Here is a 26,762-nt window from a genome sequence, read left to right as displayed (position 1 = left end):
AGCATGATAGAATTGCATATCTTTGTGAGAAAACTGCACATTATTATTCTCACAAAAGTGCGATAGCAAATTTTCTCCACTTTTCCTATCATGCAGACATATTTTGCAGACATCATACGCACATTGTGTAATGTTTTTCAATCCCCACAACGATGCTTGCTCTCCATCTCTGTCCTCTGTAGCTACCTGTCACTGCGATACTTTACTGCAAAAATTGTGTAAAGGAAGCTGTCCATTAACCATGTCTAACCCGACAATATATCCATACATATATCAAAGCTTTCTGATATATAGTGAAATTCTATAACAGTAACAGGGTGAGGAATTCAGTATAACTACTGGTTTGCATCTAAGGCAGTCTTCATGGAGATGCTGTCTATAATTATCAGTACAATTATTTCAAGATTTCTAGACATGTGATCATTATTCAGTCTAGAAGAGGATTTGTGTTAGCCGATCTGTCAGTTGTTAAGTAGGGTTCAGTGACAAGCTTTGTTAATGATTGACATAAGATGCTACACACATGATTGTAGATATATGTCTAACCAGCATTAGAGATTGACAGTTTTTATTGTTTATGTGTGAAACAAAGACCGCGGTGATGTGATTATTTGAGTATTTGTAGTACATTTAGAGATTGCATAGTCCCTTGGACTTTTCTGATTTGAATATTTCAGAATAGATTGTTCCATTAATACATACTCTTCGATATCTTAGCTGCCATCACATGTGAATATATACATATGTAGGGATTATTGTGACATCTGTTTCCAACAGTTACTGTAGTCAGTAGGGATGTTGAATATATATATATATATATATAAAGAATGTTTCATCATATTTACCATATATGTACATCTAATACATACATTTATAGCAAGTGTGAATTGGAGATTTTAGGGTAGTTTAACTGGTGATAATTTTTAGGAAATTTATATTTCTGATTTTTAGTAAAATAGTGATGATGAATGGAACAGAATAAATCGAACGTGTATTAAAATTAAAACAGCTGAATTAAGTCACAGGTATATGATAAATATTGATAAGACCCATTGTTATAAAAAATGTGATGTCTTAGCTTTGTATTACCATTCAATCTTTTTAAATCTTTTGTGTGAATATAAAAAAACAATTTTGAACTTCAGTATATTATAATATCAAGCAGTCAACAGACAGATGTTTTATTTTGGCAAGGATGACCCAACAATGTTTGACCTCTGATGATCTCCGACTACAGTGTGACTAGGTTTCAGTGTCACAAAATTATTTAATCTCTAGTGATTTAAAGTTTGTTTTGGTCTCTGCGTGTACTTATAGAGTCAAGAACACAATATACAATGACACAGTGATTTAGTCGGAATGATTATGTCAAGATGATAGGTCTATGCCTGTTACAGGTATGTGAGATCTGTCTGATTTATATGCATGAATAACATGACATAATAAGCTTATTCATGCCACCTTCTTCAGCTATTCAGAAGGAGGGGGGTTGGGGAATTAGGGGGGGGGGTCAGAGGCATTTTTGGAGAAGAGAAACCTTTCTTGTACATTTGTATTTTTAAATGATTGGTTGAAGTCTCTGCATGATGAGCAGGTTATCCAGAATTCTTCTCTGTGTAGAACTGACAGAATTTTTCCAGATTTTGTCATAAGCCTTCCAATGGGTGAAAAAGGCTTAGTTTTGTATAAATGATGTGTGTGTGTGATCAACCATGATAGCATGCAGGTTCTGAAAGTGGAATTAACAGGAAAAATTTTAGAATACTTCTGTTCTGGTGAAATTCCTTTAACCTAAATTGGTCAGACGCATCCTTCAGGACTACATAAATGTGTGGGACTCCAGGGGGCAGAGTGGAAGGTCAAATGGAGAATAGGCTTAAACATCCTTGTTTTGCAGAGATTAAGTATTTTAACCAAATGTGGTCAAGATTATCCCTGGGTGAAAAGGACTTATGTTTGTTTAAATTGAAAGTCTGGCCTTACCTTGGCCTAGGGTTGAATCTTCCAATCAATAGTTTTGTGAAATTCTAAATGGGAAAAATATTTCAATGCAATTGCTGAATTATAGAAGTTTTGATGTATAATTAGGCCCAATGTGCCTGTTGTTTGTTCATACAAAGCTTATAATCACACTGATTTTATACAGTCGAGTACCGCCCTGTATAAATACATATACAGGTAGATATAGATTACTAGCTGAACAATTTTAGCATAGCTAGTAAATGTACCGGTATTTTGGAATCAAAGTGGATTAACTAAGCTAGCATAGCTGTAAAAAGACAAGAAGTAAAGTACAAATTTCTGATTTGGAATTAAATAAAAGTTTCCGATCTATTGTCATATAACCAGTATTATCTCTGTAGCATTGGATTTCTATCAACGTTTCCATACAGAAAATGTCGAAAACAAGATTCTCTGTTGAGAGCGACAAAGAAATACAGTATCAAATCCTGTTGTAATGAAATTTCAGGACCAGGAACTTGTATGACAATGTGTTTTACATTGTTGAAGAGTTTGTTTGCTTTATGATATAAAACATGTAACATGTAAGGCCCCACCTACCCAAGTTTATTATTGAATGTGTTGTACTTTCACCTTTCTTGTGACTCATCAGAATATCTGTGTTACTGTGCATTATTTCTCAAACGACATTTTAAAGACTAATTTGCTAGAAATGCTTAAAGAATTTTTGTAATAGGGAACTCACTTAATTCATGTGTTCCAGTTGATAAACATGACTTTAATATCGTTTTGTTACGGCTATAATTTGTTTGATTGTAGTAAATTTTATTTTGTTTGTTGTTAGGTTGGGAAGAATATAGCAACCAGTATAACATTGCAGCATGGGAAACAGCTAACCATTCAGGCCCGTTACCTCTTATCTCTGCCATCTGTGTGTACCAGGTAAAAACAAGACAAATGTTAACCGGTTGATGCAAGTCATTCACTCCACTTCCTGGGTAACGTGATAACAGCTCATTTTTCATTCTTTTCAAATCTAATAAAACCTGTGACAATAGAACTTATAATAATGGAAGAATGTAGTCACCTTATTAATGTCACCATTCAATGGATTCTTATAACAAGTTTGTAAAAATAAATGATCTTGACCAATTATTTTAAAATGTTCAGACAACAATTTTGCAATAGCTGAAAGACCTGAAGGGTACTAACAATTCGCCTTTAATAAACTTTGGTGAAAGGATGCCTAAAGTTTGCTGAAGTGAATGAATTTGACCCTTTTGTGAAAGTCACTGGTTCAAATATGTGAAAATCTTTAAACTTGTAATAATGCCTATGACCCTTTTACAATGGGAAACAAATTTGTTATTCAGTGCCCCAAATGAAGTTTTGAAATATTAATTTTGCCCTTTTTTTTTTAAATCTTATTATTCTTCTTTTTGTTCTTTTTCACTTCTCTGCTGTAAAGGTTTCCAATTTTTTTTTGCGAAAACTGTATGTTGAATTATTCCCAAACTTTGAGGGGTCAATACTGATGTCCTGTAGATGTGTCATTTGATTGGCTAATAGCTTTTCACAACAGCTTCTGTTCTGTTCAGCGCATAGAAAATTTGTGGGAAGGATAACTATAAAACATTCACTAAGATGGTAAAATAAAAAAAAATCGATGACATTCTCACCAAAATGGCCTTCAAACGGATTATTTTAATTAGTTGACATTTAGATATTGTCCCAATTTTTAATGAAATTTGGTTTGTAGGTGTAGCATGATATTTATAGCATAATGTTGTGGATGCTTTTCTGATACGGATATTCCATCTGAGTGGTTATAAGATGCTGTAAAACACCAGGCATTGCCAAGGGGTTGATCACATTTGTGACATCCTCAAGGGGCACAACAGATAAAAGAGTATTTTTCTCTCATCTCTCATTCTTGAATATTTGGGTAAAAATAGCTTCAGACATGGACAGTGTACTATAAAAAATGCCATATTACACAAAAATCATATTTTTATTATGCAATTAATTGACAAAGAAAATTAATTCTCAATACAGAGATTTGGCAAACAAAGTTTGCCCTAGCAAATTAAAAGCAAAGCATAAACAGTCACTGCATATAACTTTGTACACAAATGTGTTTATATTGAATTAGGTAATAATGTCAATCAGGAAGGTACACATTGCATTTCTATGGGCATACATGTGCGTCCCTGAATTACATGTATCGGTGCATACAAGAACAGTGAACCTGGGTAGAAATGAGAGAATAATGGTGTGTGTCAGGGCTCGTTGTATCACAAGGTTAGAAATGAGAGAATAATGGTGTGTGTCAGGGCTCCTTGTATCACAAGGTTAGAAATGAGAGAATAATGGTGTGTGTCAGGGCTCCTTGTATCACACAGGTAGAAATGAGAGAATAATGGTGTGTGTCAGGGCTCCTTGTATCACAAGGATAGAAATGAGAGAATAATGGTGTGTGTCAGGGCTCATTGTGTCACACAGGTAGAAATGAGAGAACAATGGTTTGTGTCAGGGCTCCTTGTATCACAAGGTTAGAAATGAGAGAATAATGGTGTGTGTCAGGGCTCGTTGTATCACAAGGGTAGAAATGAGAGAATAATGGTGTGTGTCAGGGCTCCTTGTATCACAAGGTTAGAAATGAGAGAATAATGGTGTGTGTCAGGGCTTCTTGTATCACACGGGTAAAAATGAGAGAATAATGGTGTGTGTCAGGGCTCCTTGTATCACATGGATAGAAATGAGACAATAATGGTGTGTGACAGGGCTCCTTGTATCACACGGGTAGAAATGAGAGAATAATGGTGTGTGTCAGGGCTCGTTGTATCACACGGGTAGAAATGAGAGAATAATGGTGTGTGTCATGGCTCCTTGTATCACACGGGTAGAAATGAGAGAATAATGGTGTGTGTCAGGGCTCCTTGTATCACACGGGTAGAAATGAGAGAATAATGGTGTGTGTCAGGGCTTGTTGTATCACACGGATAGAAATGAGAGAATAATGGTGTGTGTCAGGGCTCCTTGTATCACACAGATAGAAATGAAAGAATAATGGTGTGTGTCAGGGCTCCTTGTATCACACGGGTAGAAATGAGAGAATAATGGTGTGTGTCAGGGCTCCTTGTATCACACAGATAGAAATGAAAGAATAATGGTGTGTGTCAGGGCTCGTTGTATCACACAGGTAGAAATGAGAGAATAATGGTGTGTGACTCCTTTTCTATATTGAAGTACTTTTATAATTAGCATCATTCATGACTGAAGGGAGAGTTTTGAGGACTTCTATAATGGGTTCTGTTGTATAGTTATAACTTGTCCATGAATGATATAGACTCTTGTTAATGATATTTGTATAGTAGCATGCTTGGGAATGGAGTTTTTCAAGTTTGCAGGAATTGTGTTAGCAGACAGAATCTTCTTTATATATCACATTTATAAGTTTTGATGTAATATTTTGATAAAAACTTTTACTTTTTTTTCACCAGAGAAATCAGACAGGCAAAACAGCATATGGCTACCCAGCCCTGAATGTGAATGTTAATGTCCCATACTTGCTGTTAAGGTCTGGAGTACAAGAAGGTAAGTATCCAGCCCAGAACTTTGACATCCTGTATCTGTTGTTGGGTGTTTGGAGCTAGCACTTTTGGCATACAAATGTTCATATAGATAGAACTTTTAAGGATTGAGGTACATAAGTGTCCTTCACTACAGGTCCGGTTCCTGCCTGATATTTAGGTGTGGTGCTAATTGTCTGTTTGTGAACGTTCAGTACTTTCTATATAGGCTTATTTAATGGAAATGAAATTAAGTAGTCATTTTTCGTGATGTTTAACTCTACCAGATTACAATTAGTTTTAAATACAGGAACATAATACTGATGTTGACATGTTCAGTATCATTTCCCAAAATGACATTTAAGTGCTAAAAACAAATACAATCAAAGGTATTAATACTAATGAAAGTTCAGTTTCAGTTCACCATAGGTCAGTGCTTTGGTGTCCTTTGTCTTTCAATCCAGACTCAACTTTCTCCTTTAAACAAATTCTCGATATCAAGAGGCTAAAATTCATGAATTGTACTTGGCTAGAAACTTCCTGGTATAACACCTGACAAAAGTTGTGAAAGGAAATAATCTTGAATCATAATCAAGATAACAGGGGTCAAATTTGTTGTTATCATTAAAACAACTTCTTCTCAAAAACCAAAAGGCATTGTATCATGATATTTGCATTTTAGGTCTCAAAGATGAAGCCCAACAAATTTTGAAGTTTGTGATAAGAAATGATCTTAATCTTTATTCAAAATTCAAATTTCCAGATGAAATAAAAGCCTTGGATCATGATATGCAATTGACAAGGTTTTTAGAAGAAGACCAATAAGGTTTAAAGAATGAGATGTCCCATCTGGGTCACTGGGATCAAATAAAATCTGTCATTGTTAGACAGCATTTTGCCTTGAGTTTTAAATTTGGTTTAAATTAATGGGATATTGTTGTTTTTGATGTGTGAAAATGTTAAATATATATCAGATGAGCAATTCAGATGCTCCAGGAGCTGGTGGAGTTGCAAAATATTCAATTAGACATTATTTTGAAAAACATATTTTTACTGTACCAATTCCATACTTATTCTACCACTGCAAGGCACATATGTTTGTGATCCTCTTTTATAGCCATAAATCTGGAAAAAAAAACAGAATTTTGATTGAGGAAGCATCTTTTTCAACCTTAAATAACAAAATGATAAGAAAATGATTGTGTATGTATATTTGTCTATGGATACATGTGCATGTTTTTTTTTTTACATACATGGATCAGATGTGGCACCCAAGTCTATGCGGATGGTGTTTTCCAGCGTGGAGCACATAGAACACAGGGACTCATACTACTATGACCATCATATAACACGGTTCTTCAGATTCGATAACTACCGCCCAACGACTCATGATCTCTTAAACCCGGTAACTATATATATGCAATTTTTTTAACATTCTCAAAAAACTTTTTTTTCAATTTTTAGATATTTCAGGAATTCTCCATGTTATGGTTTATCTGTAAAGTTAATTTAACATTAAAATGTTTATGTCATTCTACTTAGTGAGTTTTTCAATTAAAGTCCATTTATTTTGCTGAGGTATATCATTGTGGAGAAATACAGTAAGGATCATACAAACAGAATGTGCTATGAATCACTTAGATTTCGCAAATACTTTATATCGCTAACTGATCTCTCCAGACATATTTGCAAATACATGATTTTGCATACGCTGATCTATAAATGACTTTAAGTTCACAAATGATGAGGTAATAGAGACCTGGACTCTGCAACACTCCTCCGATATCGGTAACGAAATCAACATGAATGCAATCCAGAGTTATTTTCATACATAAAATCTTGAAGGATTTGAAGTTGCGATTGACTCTTCTCACATGAATACAGCAATGTTTGTGTGGAAATTAAATGTTTGTTAATTTATCATTGAAGCTATGTAGATGAACATTGGGATTGAGATAGGTAGATTTATTCCGTTCATTGTGTTAATTCCTGTATTGTCTACAAGGCTGCACAGTGATGTTACTGTTACTTGGCATAATTGGAACTCTTTTGTGTTACATTTACTCCTTCATATATCTGTGACAACATCCATAGCCTATAGCAGCTTGTAAGAATTTCTTTCTAGTTAAAGTATTCCTTCAACACTCATTTGAAAAGGCATGAAAATGCTGTATAGGTCCTAGAAATATGCTATAGATTCGTGTATACAACATCAAACTGCTGTAATTTTTTATGCATGGCACTGCTCTTGGGATAACCCTTCCTATTAATAGAACTTAACAACAGAGATGAGTACAGGGACTCACAGATAGAAAATCATGTTTGCATAATATGGTACTGTTGTAAAATGTTGAACACATTGCAAATGGATTTTTATTGATGTGAAAATATTTGACATTTTAAGCCCATCATCAGATGGTGGGCTACTCAAATTGCCCTCATGGTCAATGATCCATTGTCAGTCCATCCATAAACAATCGTCGTTGCTTATTTGATGTGGGACTGATCAGAGAAACAAAATGGCTGGCAAGCGACCATCCAATTTGGCCTGAACACCATCCAGGGGTGAAGCAGTCACAGGTTTGTTTAAACGATCAGTCTGAATAATTGGATTTTGTTGACTGAAACATTCATTGGTTAAGGGTACTCAATTTTGTATAAATCATGGATGGCGGCCCCCTTGGATGGGAAAGATGAGACCTAATAAGAGAAATAGGGCAAATTCTTTAATCTCTCTTTTCCTCTGTAGGAATGTCAGGGTTATATCACAGTTTAGTCTGAAAATTCCTAGGGTAAATGATAATTTATTTTGTATATTTACTAGTGGGTCTCAACCCCTAGGGGCAGGAGGAGCAGGGACCAATAAGGGAAATGTAGTTAAACTGCATGAAATAAAACTTTTAAAACTTAAATACCCCAGTTAACTCGAACCACACTGTTGGCCCTGACAGAATTCTCACTTTATCTTAGTAATAAAGAGTCAGAAACTGCCATAATTGGAAGTGAAAATTTGATCCTTCCAAGATATACCTGTTAACCCCAGGTTCTGGATTTCAGCCATAAATAACACATTGAAAAAAAAAAAAATTCTGACACATGACAAATTGTAAAGACAGATAGTAGTGTTCTTGTGTCTCAGTACATTGTTATCTTAGAGCACTCTAGACCTGTTATAACTTTCATGAAAATCTCTTTGACAATTGTCACACTAAAAACATATGTTCAATGTAAGGAAACAGACTTAGTCAATGTCTATTCATTGTAAAAGAAAATTCCTTTATTTAACACCCAATTCTCAGGACAATGTGAGAATGAAGGATTGTAATTTGCGGTTATCCGAAACTTAATTAAAAAAAAAAAGGCCTGCATTGCTGAAATCACAGCCTTGGTTTGAGGCTAACGTTTTCACAGGAAGTTATGTAATTACATGGTATTAATACTGACAGAGAATTTAGGTAAAGAATAGTATATCAATTACCATCAGTTAAATAATATTGAAGAGGTTTCTCAAGTGTCATGTTTAACTTGTGGTGTTTATTGTGTATGTATTTGAACTTTCTTAATATCTTCATTTACACAGGCACAGTGATTTTGTGTCAGATGCATAATTCCACACTTTAATTTCTGGTCTGTTTACATAGAGGTCTGAATTACAGTTGTGGGATCTCATAACATTTTAAGATGTGCGAGGTGTGTTTGATGTATGCATGTTGGGTACAGGTTATGAAAACTGGTGTGCTTTTCTATCGCGGTCCATATAAATTTAGGAATGATTTATGAATAAGTGTGGGATAGGACTTATTTATTTCTAGATAAATAGAAGCTGAGTACTTAAGCTTTGTGCTTGTAGGTCATACTTATGTAGATCTATTAGATTCAGACTGAATAATATTGTATACACACTCATAATTTAGAGTGTTTTGTTCCAACTTGCCATGCATGGCCATTCTAAGTGTACAGATCAATACAATATATATGTAAACATTAAATGGACATCTCTTTTAATCTCAGCAATGAAATATTTAAAAACTTAACCTTCCAGAAAGGTTAGTTATTTGGTTTTTTTTGTATTAGTATCAATTTTCTATCATTTTGTAACAACAAAATATATTCTCAGGTAAATTTGAAGTGCTGTGTTTGTGATAAAGGAGACCTAACTGATACAGAATCGTTGTGTATATACTTGCATACAGGTAATTTTTGTTGTCTGGGACACACAACTCACCTCTCTTACATTAAAGAGACTAAATGATGCAGTGTCCATTTGTATTTTGGTAGCTGCCAAACTATAAATGACCTTTATAATTTCTGATCAATATTTCATATGCCTATATATGACCCCTATTACGTCATAATTACATGATATTTTTGTTGAATTTTAAATTTGTAATACTAATCAACCATATTTACTAAACTCCATAAAATGTGTAATCCTATTGCATCGTGTGTCAGTCATGCGCTGCAAACTTTTTACTTTGCATGTGCAGAAATTTTCAATGACTAAAGGTTAACCAGAATTGTAAATTATATGGTCCCCACATGCCATGGGCCTGAGGGCAGGTGCCAAAAGGAATCAGATTGAAAGAAATTTCAAAAATCAACAAGGTGATTGTTAAGACGATCAGGACTCTTGTTTTTTATAAATGGTGGGTCTTGACCCTCTGGTGTAGAAAGGTTGGATGGGGCTATCTACATAGGGAAATCAAGCAAATTTTTAAAGTACTTAAAAATCCTTCTTCAAATAAAAGGAAGTTGTGTCCATGTTTGGTCTGAAGCAATTCTCGGTATGTTGTTGATGTGATTTCCATTTGATCACAAGACCTTGAACCAATAGGGAAATTATTTCAGGAAATATTTTTCAATTTTAAAATCATTATTAAATGACTGAATAACTGAGACAAACAGGTGATGCCAGCTCCATACGGCTTATTTTCTAGGAATTTTTTTCAGTCCCCTACCATTTGTCATTGCTCCAGCAGCTTCCTTTGCAGAGTGATTCCCATCAGACTTCAGAATCTAAAGTATCAAAACAATTTGGACTAGGTTTAGGTTCATGAGTGTTGGGTTAGTATCAAGGTCACTGTTACTATTTTAAGAAACTCATTGGCTAGGCACTAGCTGCTTCACTCTTTGAAGGAGTTTCATCAAACTGTACAGTCTTATAAAGCATCAAAATGTCTTGGATAAGTCTGAGTTTTTGGGCAGTTGAGTCAAAGTCATTATTACTATTTTTAGCAAATCATTGTTAAGCCTTTAGTGGCTGCAATCCTCAAGAAGAACTTCACACACTTTTAAAACACTCACATATCAAGCTCTAGTTTTAGGATTGTTGGTTCTAGGTCAAGGTCACATATTTATGGGGACCCAATGGTGAAATGATTCCAGAAAGTATTTTTTAATTTTGAAATTCTTTGTTTTTACTATACAGCTGAAATGACCAGTTGAGTGATGCAGACTTCATAAACCACTTGTTTCCTGGTTTTATTTGTTGCCAACCATTCATCAGTGCCTTAAGAATTCTTTTCAGCTTGATTACTTTACATGTTTTCATTCTGAAAGCTTCATTATAAAATGTTGTTATTCTAGAAACAGTTGAAATTCAAGTGTCTTACGGGCCTGGACATCTGTGGAGCAGTACGTGTGTATAGGATTCAGCTAACTGCATATGCTCCAAACAGATCACTCTATATTGAGCAGAACTTCACAGCAACCACTTATATGGGTAAGTATACTACCATCCTGATGTCACTCTTTTTCATTTAAGATTTGATTCACATTTGATTTGATTGAAAAATGTTTATATCAGTGAAATAATTCGTTAAGACAAAGGATAGGTACACGTTTTTAGCCCACCATCATCAGATGCTAGGCTATTTAAATCTTGCTACCATGGTCTGTTGTCACTCCACGGGTCCGTAAATGAAAATGTTCAGGGGAGCACATAGTCCTTGTTATTGGTATTACTCTTTCTTGAGAACTACAGGAAGGATCTTTCTCATATTTCATATGTAGGTTCCACATGGTCCCTAATTATGCAGTTTTGACTTTGGGTTAATCGGAAAAACAAAATGGATGACAGGTTGCCATCTTTGATTTTGAAAAAGGAAAAATTGTTATCGCTATTTCTTGTGAAGTTCAGGATTGATCTCTCGCAAATTTTATATGTAGGTTCCCCTTGATCACTAGTTTTGCCTATTTCATTTCATGACTGATCAGAAAAACAAAAAGACCCACAGGAAGTCATCCTGGATTTAAAAATGAAAGTTTGTTATCGCTATTTCTTGAAAGAACAGGATGGATTGCTCTCAAACTTCATATGTTTGTTTGCCTTTGTCCCAGGTTGTGCCTGTTTGATTTTGGGACTGATTAGAAAGTTACTGCTATTTCTTGAGAAGTCTTGAATGGATCTCTCTTAAATTCCATCTTTCGGTTTCCCTTGGTCTCTAGTTGTGCTTGTTTGATTTTGTTACTTATCAGAAAAACAAACTGACAGAGATGCCCAACTTGGATTTCTTGGAATCGTTATTTAATACATAATATAATTTGATATATACAGTAATATGATGTACACTAGTGGCTCACCATTATCAAATTGTTGATTATTCATATCACTCCACGTCTGTTGTCCGTATGGTCACAGTTTTTGTTATCACTGGTTCATGATAAAATTTAATCTGTGAGTCCCCTTCATTCCTAGTTGTGTCATTTTAATTTTTGGACTGATTAGAAAAAACAATATGGCTGACAGGCAGCCATCTTGGATTTTCACAATGAAGGACTGTGAACTCTGTTTCTTGAAAAGTAACAGATGAATCTTTCTCAAAATTCATTTGTGCTTGCTTGATTTTGGGACTGATAAGAAAACAAAAAAATGGCCAACTTGTGGCAATTAAAGATTACTATTGTTTTTTCTGTGGATGAATTTTCAAATTTAGTATGATTTTGAAGAAATACAGAGGAAAGAAGAGATAAGAAGGGAAAAGATTAAACTTTTAAAGAACACAATCTTTAAAAATGAAGCATTGATGGATGCCAGCATAGAATACAAATTAACACTTGATTAGATTTTTATATACATTTAGTTAACTTCAAATGTTGCATTTTATTAAAGATACATATGTAGCTGTCACTTTTGAACTAAAAACCATTTACATGGGAGAAATTTCATAAAAGTCCATACAGGAAGTTTCTAAGTTATTATTTTACTGTTTAGGAACATTCAATTCTAAACCACTTCAGATTTAGGTGGTGATCCATCAGTTACAGAATCCAAAGATATCTCCTTCAGACTTAAACAGTTTATATTTTACAGAGTTATACAGAAATACTTCAAATCACTCAGACTTCAAAGATATTTTATTTCACAAAATATCCTCGGCAGACATATTTCTGAATATATGATTCTGCAAACACTGATCTAGAAATGACTTTGAATTCACAGATGATGAGCTGTTTGGGATATTGCCTTTGAAAAGCTCCTATATCAGCAACAGTTTGCTTCATAATGGCCACCATTTAGCTTATGAGAGTCATGTGACGTTATCTGAAAAGTGATTCTGAGTCCTGTGTGATACATGTACTGGATTTTATTTACCTAAGTATAGACTAATATGTAGACAAATGAAATGATGATGAATGCGGTACATGATTTTATGTTTGGAGAAGGGCGAGCTGATTCACGGTAAGATGACTGGACTTCAGTATGCCATTTGTGTTTGTGCAGTATTTAATGTTACACTTCATAACCTGTTTATACTTATTACAGTATACAGTAGCTATCCCAGCGGTAAATGTTTTTGATAATTTTCCAACTGTTAATTTTATATTTCTGATTTAGGTGTTGAAGGATGGTATCCAGTAATTGCTACAGCTATTTTACCAAAGAACGGTGTCTATGTGGTATTTTCTCCAAGAGATTCTCCTGGCAAATTGACAAGTGTAACATATGAGATCTTTCTGAAGGGAGAAGATGGAAATAGGAAAACAAATGTTTCCACCTTCATGGAATATGCTCAGGTTAGTTCTCTCCCTTGTTAGAACTTTTCATCACTCAGTTGTGTTTGTTGATTTGATGGAGAAGTTAGAACACTCTTATGGTAATGAAAACTACTCCTAAACTCTCTTTTTAAAAGCCTCTTAATCCTAAGGAAGAAAATTGTCATGTAGTATTGTTAAACTACACCTTACATGAATTATAATGGTCTTGGAGGTGTTGCACAAATTTGCTACATGTATGTATTGCTTTGTATGTTTTGCTAAGATATCTTCAATTGCCAAATGAGCTTATGCCATGTTCTAGCATCTGTCATCTGTCCTTTGTCAACTTTTCCTCATGTACATTGCAGTGTAATGCACATTTATTTTGAAGTTGGAGAAATAACAAATTTTTATATAGTCCAAACAGTGTTTGGATTAGAGAGAATTCACAGAAATTTATGGAAAAAAAGGGTTGCTGATATCTTAATTAATGCACATTTATTTTGAAGTTGGAGAAATAACGAATTTTTATATAGTCCAAACAGTGTTTGGATTAGAGAGAATTCACAGAAATTTATGGAAAAAAAGGGTTGCTGATATCTTAATTTAGATAATATTTCAGAATTACATTTTTTTTTCAGAAATACAGTTGTACGTTCACTAATGTAAAACCAGGTACCTACAGAGCTCAGGTAATTATATATATATCTATATACATAATGTATATTTCACTCTCTTACCTTCACTCCAAATAAAACTTTAAAATGATACTTATTTGAAGTTAAGGATGAGATTCACCTGTTCAGTATATGTGAAGATGTATCACCACAAAGATGGTTAATATATGATACATTAAACTAGTATTAGAGGCAACTTTTTTTGTGTGAAAACATTGCATCAGCACACCCATGCAACCATGCTTCCTATGGACAAAGTGGCAAAAGAAGACAGATTAGGTATAGTTTACCAAATTCCCTGCTACAGTTGCATTCAAAGGCATATTGATAAAATTAGATATCACAGACCATGTCAGTACTTATAACTACATCACAGACCATGTCAGTACTTAAAACTACATCACAGACCATGTCAGTACACCCAACTACATCGCAGACCATGTCAGTACTTATAACTACATCACAGACCATGTCAGTACTTATAACTACATCACAGACCATGTCAGTACTTATAACTACATCACAGACCATGACAGTACTTATAACTACATCACAGACCATGTCAGTACTTAAAACTACATCACAGACCATGTCAGTACACCCAACTACATCGCAGACCGTGTCAGTACTTATAACTACATCACAGACCATGTCAGTACTTATAACTACATCACAGACCATGTCAGTACTTATAACTACATCACAGACCATGTCAGTACTTATAACTACATCACAGACCATGTCAGTACTTATAACTACATCACAGACCATGTCAGTACTTATAACTACATCACAGACCATGTCAGTACTTATAACTACATCACAGACCATGTCAGTACACTCAACTACATCACAGACCATGTCAGTAGTTATAACTACATCTCAGACCATGTCAGTACTTATAACTATATCACAGACCATGTCAGTACTTATAACTACATCACAGACCATGTCAGTACACCCAACTACATCACAGACCATGTCAGTACACTCAACTACATCACAGACCATGTCAGTACTTATAACTACATCACAGACCATGTCAGTACTTATAACTACATCACAGACCATGTCAGTACACTCAACTACATCACAGACCCTGTCAGTACACTCAACTACATCACAGACCATGTCAGTACTTATAACTACATCACAGACCATGTCAGTACACTCAACTACATCACAGACCATGTCAGTACTTATAACTACATCACAGACCATGTCAGTACTTATAACTACATCACAGACCATGTCAGTACTTATAACTACTTCACAGACCATGTCAGTACACTCAACTACATCACAGACCATGTCAGTACACTCAACTACATCACAGACCCTGTCAGTACACTCAACTACATCACAGACCATGTCAGTACTTATAACTACATCACAGACCATGTCAGTACTTATAACTACATCACAGACCATGTCAGTACTTATAACTACATCACAGACCATGTCAGTACACTCAACTACATCACAGACCATGTCAGTACTTATAACTACATCACAGACCATGTCAGTACACTCAACTACATCACAGACCATGTCAGTACTTATAACTACATCACAGACCATGTCAGTACTTATAACTACATCACAGACCATGTCAGTACTTATAACTACATCACAGACCATGTCAGTACTTATAACTACATCACAGACCATGTCAGTACACCCAACTACATCACAGACCATGTCAGTACACTCAACTACATCACAGACCATGTCAGTACTTATAACTACATCACAGACCATGTCAGTACTTATAACAACATCACAGACCATGTCAGTACTTATAACTACATCACAGACCATGTCAGAAATGTAAAATATTTCCTGTCATATTAGTGAAATATATAAGGAAATTTTGTTTAGAAATCCCCTTAATTTTCTTTCAATCACTTTTTAAAAAGAAAAAAGTACTGAAATTTCTGTAAGGCGAAAAATGTTGATTGACTATATATATGTATATCTGTAATTTTAAATGTGAAATATAATCTATGACATGCAAAACAATCAAACATTTTGTAGAAGATGATTTCTACAGCAAAATTCAAAATTTTGAATACATTTTCCATCAAACCAGTGGAATTTGTGCAAAAAGTACAATTCATGGAATCAAATTAAAGTTCCAAATCAATAGATTGTCATTGGTATTGGATATTAAACCCAGAACAAAACAGATTATAAATTGTAATTATCTTAAAACAATGCATAGTTAAAAACCCTTACTCTTTGACAAAGTACACTCGTCTACATTCTGTGCTCTGCATACCATTTGCTTTCAATACAGAGTTGGGGCCTCAGTTTCCAGTCAGAGATAATTGAGTGTTATTCATACATCTTTGTTTCGGATAAAAATCATAAAACTATGATGGGACAATTCTTTCTTATAATTCATTTGATTTGTTATATTAAATTCATATAAAACAAGATGACACTTACACACATGTATCGCTGAACACATACACACATGTATAGCTGAACACATACACATGTGTATCGCTGAACACATACACACATGTATCGCTGAACACATACACACATGTATCGCTGAACACATACGCACATGTATCGCTGAACACATACACACATGTATCGCTGAACACATATGCACATGTATCACTGAACACATACACACATGTATCGCTGAACATACATACATGTATCTTCAGTGATCAAGGAAAATTTATTTCTCTGCAGTACAACTTATTTTACAAATGTCAACATGAAACTCCTTACATTTGTTATCATATTATCAATACATCCTTGTAGCTAACTTCATTGAGTATTTAAGACAATAGTATTTAAAGACGCATTCGATCACCCATAATTGTATATCGGGTAAAATGTACACACATGTACCACACTGTCATTCTCGCTAGAGTCAAATCGTCGTAACTTGGTCATTTTTCATACATAAAACTGCAACATTGGACATTAATGTATCATTATCACATTAAGCACATATCTTTTCACATTTCTGACTTTATTTCGTATTTTAAGATAATTGAAGATTCTGCCCTTGAGTGTGATACAGTGTATGGTGTCGTGGGCTATCTATAGAAATTGAGCTCTCCATTACACAATCAATATAACAAATATCAACATGAAAGTTCGTAAAAAAAGTTTATTGTGATCATATTTATGATGCCAATCTCTGTATTGATTATATTAAAATGTATTTTCTGAAGAGTCTTTATGACTTATTGTCATTGATCATGACTTGTTGCCAAACTTTAGATAGACTGCTTAGAATAGATGTCAATGTTTCCATTACTTAAGTGAGTTCCACCATATTGTCCCACCTCGGAGAATCTTCTGCAAACCAGAACAATGCTAGTTCCTGATTGTTGCAAATTTCAGTCTGAATATTTTCATGAACATTTTGTCTGTCAATTCTAGCAAGATTTTAGTGTAATACTTGATTGTCTCTTAGGAATGGGATGTGTGTATGAGGCTGTTTTGAATGATGGCAGTAATGTTTATAGCATATCTGACTCCTGCTAGGTGTCACAGGTAAATCATTAGAATATTTCCACCAATCAGGTAGCTAGGATTGGTAGTGACAGCTCATTCCAAAAGCTGTGAGAATAGGCTGAAACTGCATTACGTTAATCCTAGAAAGCCAGTTCAAATATGATATATAAAACCATTGAAAGCTTATTGAAAAAAGGATAAGGGATTGGAAATTGAAAAAATATATTGGTGTACTAGTTTATCAGTCCAAGGGAGATAATTCCAATATCATTTTCTTTTTCCTAGCTCCTAGTGAAATACACAGATTTGACAAAGAAGAAATCTACAGTTTTAGAGTATCAATCTGCTAGTTTGATGATCCGAGGAGATACAAGTATGTATTTAATATATTTCAGACCAACATATGCTACATTTGAATTATAATGGAACTTGTAAACTATCTTTGTTGTGTACTATCATCTCCAAGCAAAGAGATTTCCATGATCTGTTTTGACATGCATAATTCACCAGCCATTTGAATATGTTAACAGCTGTTTCTAGTAAATGCTGATGTCAAATTTTATCAGGAATTCTGTTTAAATTTTGGTTATTCTCACCCAGGAATATAAACAGGTAATGCTGTTAGAACTTTTCTTTTTTGATCAAGGTATTGCACCGTTGGCCTCTACTAAACTTGACCATGATAAAGACTATGTGTGGCCCATTGTTGTGATAGGAGCAAGTATGGCAATAGCATGTAGTTTGTTACTTTTGCTGTTTTGGCAAAGTCAAAATAAGGACTTCTTAAAAGAAGTTTTCAAGAGGCCAAGAAATCGTCAGGACTCCAAAAAAAGTAAGTTTTATTTGAAAACAAATCATAGTGGAACTTGTCCATTAAGCGCAGCGTTAATCTGTCTATGTCTCCTTGTAGAACACAACACTAACCAGTCAAATATGTCTCTTTGTTGAACACATCAGTAGTCTATCTAATCTTTGTCTTTGTTGAACACAACACTGACCTGTCTAATTTGCGTCTTTGTTGAACTCAACACTGACCTGTCTAATTTGCGTCTTTGTTGTACACAACACTGACCTGTCTAATTTTCGTCTTTGTTGAACACAACACTGACCTGTCTAATTTGCGTCTTTGTTGAACACAACACTGACCTGTCTAATTTGCGTCTTTGTGTACACAACACTGACCTGTCTAATTTTCGTCTTTGTTGAACAAAACACTGACCTGTCTGATGTGTCTCCTTGTAGAACACAACACCAACCTGTCTTATCTGTATCTCTGTATAACACAACACCAAACTGTCTTATCTATATTTCTGTAAAACACAACACAAACCTGTCTGATGTGTCTCCATGTATAACACAACACCAACCTGTCTAATGTGTCTCATTGTAGAACACAACACTAACCTGTCTTATCTGTATCTCTGTAAAACACAACACAAACCTGTCTGATGTGTCTCCTTGTAGAATACAACACCAACTATTCAATCCGTCTCCATATAAAACACAACACTTACCTATCTAATCTTGGACAAGCTGGTTGTAATAATAGAGCCATGTAAAATGTTACCTTTTTTTTTAGAAATTTCTCGACAGCATACTAGTGACTTCATTGCTGGAGGGATTTCAAGCAAACCTCAAATTTATATAAAGGACCATATCATCACAAATAAATTAAAATTTCAAGGATGTAGTATCAAGGTCAAGGTCATTTCTATTCCCTTTTTTTAAAGAAGATTCTTATCAGCACATCAGTGGCTTGAGGGATTTTGATCAAACTGCACACATCTCACTTTTCTTTTTTTGCACTTGTAAGTCATGGTGGAACCATTAGGGAAATTGTATCATTTGTAAAGCCTTTTTTGGACTATTCAAGTTTGCATTAAAAAAGTACTGAGATTGTTGAGAATTTAAGTCAGTAATGTGCTCTTATTAAATTTCTTCAAAACTATATATGATCTTCCACCTAGTTGTCTGAGTTTTACCAAACTAAATGTGTTTTTTTTTCTGTTATCAGAGAAATTCCTGTTATATCTGAGGGAAGCTGAGAAATATGTGCCTTGCATAACACAATTCCTGAATAGAAAAGTGGAGGTGGTATGTGATAAGGATTGGGAGAATGAGCCAACATGTCCCTTAGAATTGTTTAAAGAGAAAGTGAAGCAATGTTCACATTTACTGATCCTGTGGTCCCAATCAGCTCCACGTGTCATGTCTAATCCCGGTATCACAAGTCAAACGGAGATAAATGCTCGCTCCACAGTTCAGGATTACTTCAAGGAAGCAATTAACTTTTCCAGGGACTTGAGTAACACGGGTGATTTGAAAATTGTGGTCCTATACATTCCTGGATATGCAGATAGGAGTACAGTTACAAATGTTGGGGAACACCAGATTTATGATCTGACACACGACTGTAAACAACTTTTGAAATATCTCACTGAGGATGAATCAGAGTTAAATGAAGTGAATGATAATGCATTACAGAATGACATCATGGCAATTCTTAATCCTCCACAAGATACCGTGGAAAATGTGAATGAAGGGCAGGAAGAGACCATTAAACCGCTAAATCCTCCATGTCCTGTTCATTTCCCAAATGGATGTTATCCGTTGTGTACCCCAACTCAGCCACCCCAGCCCTCTAAATTCCCACAGGTACACGAAAATATTCCAAGGAATATATATTCGAGGGATCCTTATCAGAATAGACCTCAGGTATATGATCCTTCATTAGTGGAACCATTTTTAGATAAGGAACAGGAAGATCAGGGCTACTCGAGCAATATTGAGAAGCTGTTTCTTTCATTGATCTCTGAAAAAGATATTGCAGATTGTTGATGTGTACTGGTGGTGTAACAATATTCATATATGCTTTATAGAATACATAACTGACAAACTACAGCTTCATTTTGAATTTGTTTAAAAAATGTGCAAATTCTTTGTTTACTTGAAAGGACCAATCAGATAAACTGTACAAATTTACATTTTTTTTCCAAATTTAATATCAGTTTCATGACAAGTCATCATTTTCTTGTTAGGATATCTGGTTAGATATGGTGATTAAAAACTGTAAATTTTTCTGTCGTAGTACTAATGATAATCAGCATTCATTATTTTGCTAGTTTTGCAACATGGACTGCTTACGTACTGAATGTATATTTGAAGGCTATTGTTTCTCTAACCTAAAGTTAATATATCCCTGTCAAGTCTCTCTCTTTGATTGGCATTACAGATTAGATGTACAAATAAATTTGGCCTGGTTGTCCTTTTACCAACGAGGGTGGTTGGGTGGCGCAGTGGTAATGCTCTCCTTTCACCTAGCCGTCCGGGTCCGATTCCTGAACGGACGTGCAAAGGTAAGGGGTTACCTGCCCGACCACGTGGGTTTTCCCCGGGTACTCTGGTTTCCACCCACACTAACACCACCATGAGTGATTAATATAAGTTGGAAAAACTTGCTTGGCAATAATTGTAAAATAAATGCAGGCATAATTCTGGCAATTCCCCACCTAAGGTATTATTTTTTTCCAATAATTATGTCATTTAATTTTTATAGTGGATTTTAAGTTTGATGTTGGAAAATAAAATGTTGGAAATTAAAAAGTCATCTTTTGGTTAAAAAGATGACCTCGTTCAATTCAATTATGTGTTGAGTCATTTGTGGAGCAGGTATAAATAAAGTTTATTAATATTATAATGAAATAGATTTAACCATATCATTTCAAGTTCTCTGTTACCATTTTCAGTGAGGTTAAGATGTTATGTTTTTTCAAAGCAGGAATTTGTGTCATAAAATTTACAGCATGTACTGTATGTCTGGACATTCTCTGATGTAGCGACACTATGTTATATGTATTTTGGTACTTTAGATGTAATTAGAAATTAAGCAGCAAATATGTTTCATTCCTGTGATGGAATATAGGATATTTACTTTAAAAATGTACTTTTGACTTTTAAGGTGGTGTTGTGTTACAGGTACACTGTTAACTAACACTCCTGTACAAGTCATTATCGAAAAAATTTTTATAACGAAAAAGACCTGAAGTTGATCATCTCAAATTAAGATAATTAACAACAATTATAGTAAAGCATTATGGTAAAGTCTGTGTCAGGAATGTTAATTAATGGCCGTAATTAAGTCATGATGTTGAAATGGCGAAAATAAGATGCAGGTAAAAAACATTGGATTGAAGTACATGGATCTGAAAAAAAAAATCTCTTGAATTCAATATGAAACATTGATTTAAACAGGAACTCAGCTGTTAGTGTAGATCTGATTGTCATAATTGATGGGCTATTTTATTTATTGTAAAATTATGAATTTCAGGAGATCACACATTTCTTGATTAAAAGGGAACACACACAAAAAGTTTTATCATAACTTTTTAGTTCATTGATAAGTGCACAAGAAATCTACTTATATTTTAAACTCATTCATGGTCATATTAGTTTCGGATTAAGAACACAGTAATTGATATAATCAGGAAAAATGATTAAATGTGTACTTTACAAAATTAAAGTTTTTTTCATTATACATTGTCTAGTAGTTGTTAACAGTGTAAATTATTTAATCCAAATGAATTTCATTTTTGTAAGTAATTTGTTGTCATCAGAAATGTAGAGAATATTACAGTTCTTAAACATACCCAAAGATAAAAACTTAGTGGGAGATGTTTTGCTTTTTTTTGTTATCATTACTTTAATTCATTGTCGAGATATATGAAAGATTATATACTGCAGTATTTGCTGTCGTTTTATTTACATTGTTGAAGTGTTCAAAGTGAAATTTGTTGAACAGTATATAAATGTAGAGACTATTAGTGTTCATTGTTTATACTCTTTGAATTTTGTCAGATTGTCAAATTTTGTAAGTGGGCGTTAACAGGATCAGGAATTGCATTCAATTAAAAATAATTTATCATCCAATTTTTCATACATCGAATACTTTTTTTCAAGATGACTAGTTTCTCTTAAAGGTTGGAGTTTGAATCTTACCTGATAGAATATTTTTTTTTTATGATTTGATATCAGAATGACATACGATTGGTGTACAATATATCCTGTCTTAAGGTATGAACTACATCAACACGTACATGATGTAGCTGAAGGTGGATGGAATGTCACCACGTACTGATGAAGTAATACTCGGGATATTTCATCAGGATAACTTGTGTATTTCTAGTTCAGTGTTGGTGTCTTGTAGAAAACCGTCTCTAATCAACAGTGTTGTAACACATAGTAAAATTGCTGTCACAAATAAAACTTCCTAAATACAAATAATTTTCCCAGTCCTTGTGCAAATTGCAAACATGTACATGTACATGCCTTTCAATCGAACCTACAAGTTTAATTTTGTACAAGTTTTGTGTGACTCTTTATTAAAATGTTTATAAGGTTTGATGTTTCATCTTTGTTGATTGTTTTTGATTGTTTATTTTGATTGTCAAATTATTTATGTGTTTTTGTGGTACATTGTTTTACTTCTATTTAGAAATCATAATTTACAAACAACACTTTAAAAGTTATGTCTGTTATGAAGAATGTATATAAATATTGTTATATACTTGGGATGTGAGATTTATATCATATACGATTTTGTGCCATGACATATCAAACGTTTTTCCTGTAAATATCAGACTTTAGAGTGGTGTTTTGTCTTGCCTGTTTGTATCGGATATGTCTTAGTATTTATGACTGTCAACAGTTCTTTTGCTTCTTACTTGAAGTATATAGAACACAAAACGTAACACTTTCAGCACCAGAGGCTAGTATATCAGATGTAGGAGGATTTTAACAGAAATGGAATTCTTTTGTTTCTGGTTCAGACTGTTAGATCGCAAGAATGAATCACCTTTTACCTTTACTAAGTCTGATACAAATAAAATAACCTACATTCATACAATGCATGTTTTGATAAAATCATGGACTTTTCTTTTCATTTCAGTTGGAATTATAAGAAAGCAAATAAGTGTGTTTTACCGAAATGTACAGCTGCTCTTCCAAACGTTTCTGATGTTTGATATTGTATATATGAAATTTAAATTAAAGTAGAAGTTAAACCCTATTGATGTTCTGTTTAGATATTTTTATCAAATGTAATTTTGATATATTTGTATACACCAACATAAGTCATATGTAATGAGTTTATGAAGCTACTGTGGCTTGTATGATAAATTCTTGTTACATGCTGCAATTGAGCGAGACTTAAAACCAAGACTGAAATTTTGGATGCCATGGTTGACGTTATACATTTCTTTTATGCTGTTGATAAAATTCCTTATGGTTAAGGGGATGTTTAATCTCATTTATTTGTATAAGTTTTTTAAGTCATTAATATGATATCCCCATTTAATTTGCCAAAAACCTTGCTAAGAATGTTTATAAATTTGACGTTAAAATTAATTTTGTGTATTTTCATATTTGCAGTATAAATTATCAATCAACCAAACTTATTTTCTGCAATATTTGTCATTTGTTTTTATGACTACAGGTGTGTTGTTTTTTGAATTTCTATTTCATCTTTGAAACTAACATTACATTAAAATGTTTTATATCGATTCAAAGCTTTACATCAGGGCTTTGTAATCATTACATTCCTATTTTTATTGACTTGTACTTCCAAATAAATCCAAACACATCATTTGTATCTTGTGTTGAGTTGTATCATTTTCAAATACTCTTTTCAGAGTGTTACACATTCCAGACTTGCATATAATATAATATAATATAATATAATATAATACAATACAATACAATACAATACAATACAATAGTGTAGAAACACATCAGATAAATATTTCTGGGTGGCTACAATACAATATTTTTCTACAATACAATACATCATCAATGGAATACAATAACTACAATACAATACAATACAATATCTTTTCTACAATACAGACCTCTGGAAAAGAACTAGATAAATGTTATACATTGAACTAGATAAATGTCATACATTGAACTAGATAAATGACATACATTGAACTAGATAAATCTTATACATTGAAATAGATAAATGTCATACATTGAACTAGATAAATCTTATACATTGAACTAGATAAGTGTTATACATTGAACTAGATAAATCTTATACATTGAACTAGATAAATGTCATACATTGAACTAGATAAATGTTATACATTGAACTAGATAAATGTCATACATTGAACTAGATAAATCTTATACATTGAACCAGATAAATGTCATACATTGAACTAGATAAATGTTATACATTGAACTAGATAAATGTCATACATTGAACTAGATAAATCTTATACATTGAACTAGATAAATGTCATACATTGAACTAGATAAGTGTTATACATTGAACTAGATAAGTGTCATACATTGAACTAGATAAATCTTATACATTGAACTAGATAAATGTTATACATTGAACTAGATAAATGTTATACATACATTGAACTAGATAAATGTTATACATTGAACTAGATAAATGTCATACATTGAACTAGATAAATCTTATACATTGAACCAGATAAATGTCATACATTGAACTAGATAAATGTTATACATTGAACTAGATAAATGTCATACATTGAACTAGATAAATCTTATACATTGAACTAGATAAATGTCATACATTGAACTAGATAAATCTTATACATTACATTGAACTAGATAAGTGTTATACATTGAACTAGATAAGTGTCATACATTGAACTAGATAAATCTTATACATTGAACTAGATAAATGTCATACATTGAACTAGATAAATCTTATACATTGAACCAGATAAATGTCATACATTGAACTAGATAAGTGTTATACATTGAACTAGATAAATCTTATACATTGAACTAGATAAATGTTACATATTGAACTAGATAGATGTCATACATTGAACTAGATAAATGTTATACATTGAACTAGATAAATGTCATACATTGAACTAGATAAGTGTCATACATTGAACTAGATAAATGTTATACATTGAACTAGATAAATAAACACGTATTGAGTTAAAAAACAAAACAAACATTAACAAACAAACGGGAATGATTACACTGTATATAGGAAGAGAGAACGATATCTTTCGCCTTATGAGCATTCTTCTTAAATATTATGTGGTGTAATTTAATAACGTTGGCTTTTAAAGATTCAAACTATTTATACTTTTCGGTGCGTGAAGAAAGTAGTTAAAATAAGTACTTGTGTATCTAATTTATTTAAGTACATATGATAGCGATTCGTAATGTAAACGTACAAAGGGATGACACACGATGCTACTTTATAAGTGGTATGCTGTTACAAATTTTATATGCTCATGCGCACATGTTGCCGTGTGTTTCAAGTCTTTAACATCGTACCAGATAAACCTTTATAATATATTCAGTTCTGCACTATTTAATAGAACGAACACGGCAGTCAAGAAGAGAATTCAACACCAGCTGTATATGCAATGATTGTACGGGAGCCAAGCTATTTTGTCGGTGTTACGTTACTGAGTAAAAACAAACTTCTCACCAACATTATCACCAATATTGATTATTATCGTAACTTCAAATTAGTAAAACACAGTCATAATAGAATAAGGAATGACTTTTAAACGTCATGTCGAGAGAATAAGGACCACGTGTTCAAAGTAATGTCACGTTGGAAATATGACAAGCAAAGTACAAATAGACTGAAGACCACGTGGAATTGCATGATTCCTAAAAATGAATATGTACATGTTCTCGTAATGAACCGCCATCTTTACCCAGATTGTGTATGCATGTAATACGGTGAACACGATATTTGAGAAATTTCTAAGACAAGGACAAGGAAGCAGATTTGCAACTCTATGGATATATTAGATTTAAAAGGTGTACTTTAACAGGATCTGTAGTGAGTCGGAACGATTTCAAGTTCAACACGCTGTTTTATATTATCTTTTGAATTGAATCAATTTTAAGACTTGTGTCACTCTTGTCCATCTCATCTTTCGGATATGATAACAATCACACGAAAACAAAATTTGCCGGCCACAATAAAAAAACACACTTTGGCACATTGGTATACCAACTGCCTGTTTAAAATATCCTTAGAAAAACCTAGCATAGACACAGGAATTCAACCGTTTTC

General features: G+C 33.5%; 1 protein-coding gene across 1 annotated transcript in view; it reads left to right on the top strand.

Moving 5' to 3' along the window:
• The window catches only part of LOC132545220 (uncharacterized), a gene marked incomplete at its 5' end in the record, with an annotated part of 31,124 nt that extends 8,899 nt beyond the window's left edge, over positions 1-22,225 (top strand). The window contains 9 exons of the mRNA XM_060208895.1: positions 2,807-2,904; positions 5,466-5,559; positions 6,797-6,939; positions 11,121-11,256; positions 13,372-13,550; positions 14,153-14,203; positions 17,960-18,047; positions 18,321-18,506; positions 19,689-22,225. Of these exons, the coding sequence (XP_060064878.1) occupies positions 2,807-2,904; positions 5,466-5,559; positions 6,797-6,939; positions 11,121-11,256; positions 13,372-13,550; positions 14,153-14,203; positions 17,960-18,047; positions 18,321-18,506; positions 19,689-20,512 (1,799 nt within the window). The remainder of the gene's footprint in view (positions 1-2,806; positions 2,905-5,465; positions 5,560-6,796; positions 6,940-11,120; positions 11,257-13,371; positions 13,551-14,152; positions 14,204-17,959; positions 18,048-18,320; positions 18,507-19,688) is intronic.
• Between the last annotated feature and the right edge of the window lie 4,537 nt (positions 22,226-26,762).

This window comes from Ylistrum balloti, unplaced genomic scaffold (genome assembly GCF_031769215.1).
Source record: "Ylistrum balloti isolate Yb309-2 unplaced genomic scaffold, AGI_CSIRO_Ybal_v1 Utg369832, whole genome shotgun sequence".
Lineage (NCBI taxonomy): Eukaryota > Metazoa > Mollusca > Bivalvia > Pectinida > Pectinidae > Ylistrum > Ylistrum balloti.
Note: the sequence above shows the minus strand (reverse complement) of the source record. Positions and strands in the feature narration are given on the sequence as shown.